Source organism: Platichthys flesus, chromosome 11 (assembly GCF_949316205.1).
Source record: "Platichthys flesus chromosome 11, fPlaFle2.1, whole genome shotgun sequence".
In the NCBI taxonomy this organism is placed as follows: Eukaryota; Metazoa; Chordata; class Actinopteri; order Pleuronectiformes; family Pleuronectidae; genus Platichthys; species Platichthys flesus.
Window position 1 is genome coordinate 5,870,923 of NC_084955.1, and position 1,763 is coordinate 5,872,685.

A 1,763-nucleotide genomic window follows, 5' to 3' on the forward strand; every position below is an offset into this window, starting at 1 on the left:
CACTGTGCAACACAAAGACACAGACAGTGTCAGTCATGCGTGAGTAATTCCAGCTAATCAGACTTATTTTGACAAAATTACAAATCTTTACACATTATTTGTCATTTTGTTATAAACCCGTGTGCTGAATGCAGTGTGTGTTTTTATGCAAAAGCCTGACTTCATCATGGGTGATTATTCATACAAGATTTAACTCTTTACCAAATTTCCATGTTTGCATTAGTATTTTGCTTTATTTTGTAAATATTAGTTAGTAAATATTTGTTTCTTGTAAATGTAGATGTTTTTGTCTGACACAGATCTTATTGCCAATCGTGCAATAACCTCTTAAATCATCTTCTCTTGAAATATATCTTTTAGTACGTATTCGAGAAGACTTTACTGTACCTCTGAGTACCTGTAGCTAACACTGTGTGAGGATCCTTCACCTGACCAAGAATGGGATGTGAGCACCAATATCTACATTTAAACTGTTTGTGGCATGTTTGCTTCTGATGTACAGTATGTGTACATTTATAGCAAATGTGATGTGAGACATTGGATTGAAGTCATAATTAAAAGCAACTTGCCCACAGTAACTGTGTTGATAAAGTCCAATTTATTGTTATTAAATGTTCTCTATTCTGCTGCATATGTAGTTATGCTGTAGTTTGCAGTCTCATAGACACAACAGCAACAATCTCTGTGGTAGCTTTATCACATATAGTCAGATTGTATGATATACCTGCTTCAGTAATTGCAACTGTAAACTAAACCATGAAGGAATAAAGTGGTATATATTAAATACATCATAAAACAAAAGAATGAAGAAAAGGCATTTTTAACCTATTAACTAACACTGGGCTGTTGTTCTTCTATTCACATCGGATCAGCTGGATGTGACCACAGTCGAGTAGATCACAGAATCCTCGCTCTCTCCTTTTGTGGCCCTGAAGAGAAGATGATGATGTTAATGAGTATCAATGCATCAGATGGTGTTACTGTATCTACATTGATAATGGCAGGTTCACAGCAGCATTCACACCTCACACAATGTGTTACTTACTGAATGTCATACCCTTCCAGAAATAAACCCCCCAAAATGAACTTCTTTCGAATCAATGTTGTAAATACTGTTATTTTGTTGATGTGTTCAGTCACGCGTGGCATCTATTGCACTTCTGCCCGTCCTGGGTGAGGGACCCCTCAAGTGTGTCTTTCTCTGAGGGCTCCAAGTTTGTTCCCTCTCTAGGTATTATTAGATTATTTTTTATGCTCTTGTTGAGGGATAAGATCATAGGATGTCTCACCTTGTTAAGCCCTATTAGACGAATTGCAATTTGCAAATATTGGTTATAAAAATAATATTTGATTTATTGATTGTAAATTTGAGAACGACTGAACGACTGAAACAAATGGATGACCCATATATTTCATCTATATAATTACTACAGTAATTCAGCGGCATACAGCGGCATACAGCGGCAAACATATTCTTTTGGGTTTTGGTGCTTTTAATTTTTATCTATCAGTCGATTCATCCATTATCTGTATCGCAGATCCCTTGAGGGTCACAGGAGCCAATCATAGCGGACGATGTGAGAGATACTTCCTGAGCAAGTCAATCGAGTATCACACAGCCAACAAAGACGGACGTTCAACTTCACATTCACACCTATGGTGAATTGAGGGAGGAAGCAGTAGTACACAGAGAAAAAACCAGGCAGACATGGGGAGAACATGCAAACTCCAAACAGGTCACAAACTGGGATTCAAACTGGGAA

The 1,763-nt window shown here is 37.3% G+C and overlaps 1 protein-coding gene across 1 annotated transcript in view; it reads right to left on the minus strand.

The window, feature by feature from the left end:
* Positions 1–444: 444 nt before the first annotated feature.
* LOC133964345 (B-cell receptor CD22-like) overlaps positions 445–1,763 on the minus strand; it is a 7,730-nt gene continuing 6,411 nt past the window's right edge. Inside the window, exon 11 of the mRNA XM_062398369.1 lies at positions 445–929. Within this exon, the coding sequence (XP_062254353.1) occupies positions 869–929 (61 nt within the window). The 3' untranslated portion in view covers positions 445–868. The remainder of the gene's footprint in view (positions 930–1,763) is intronic.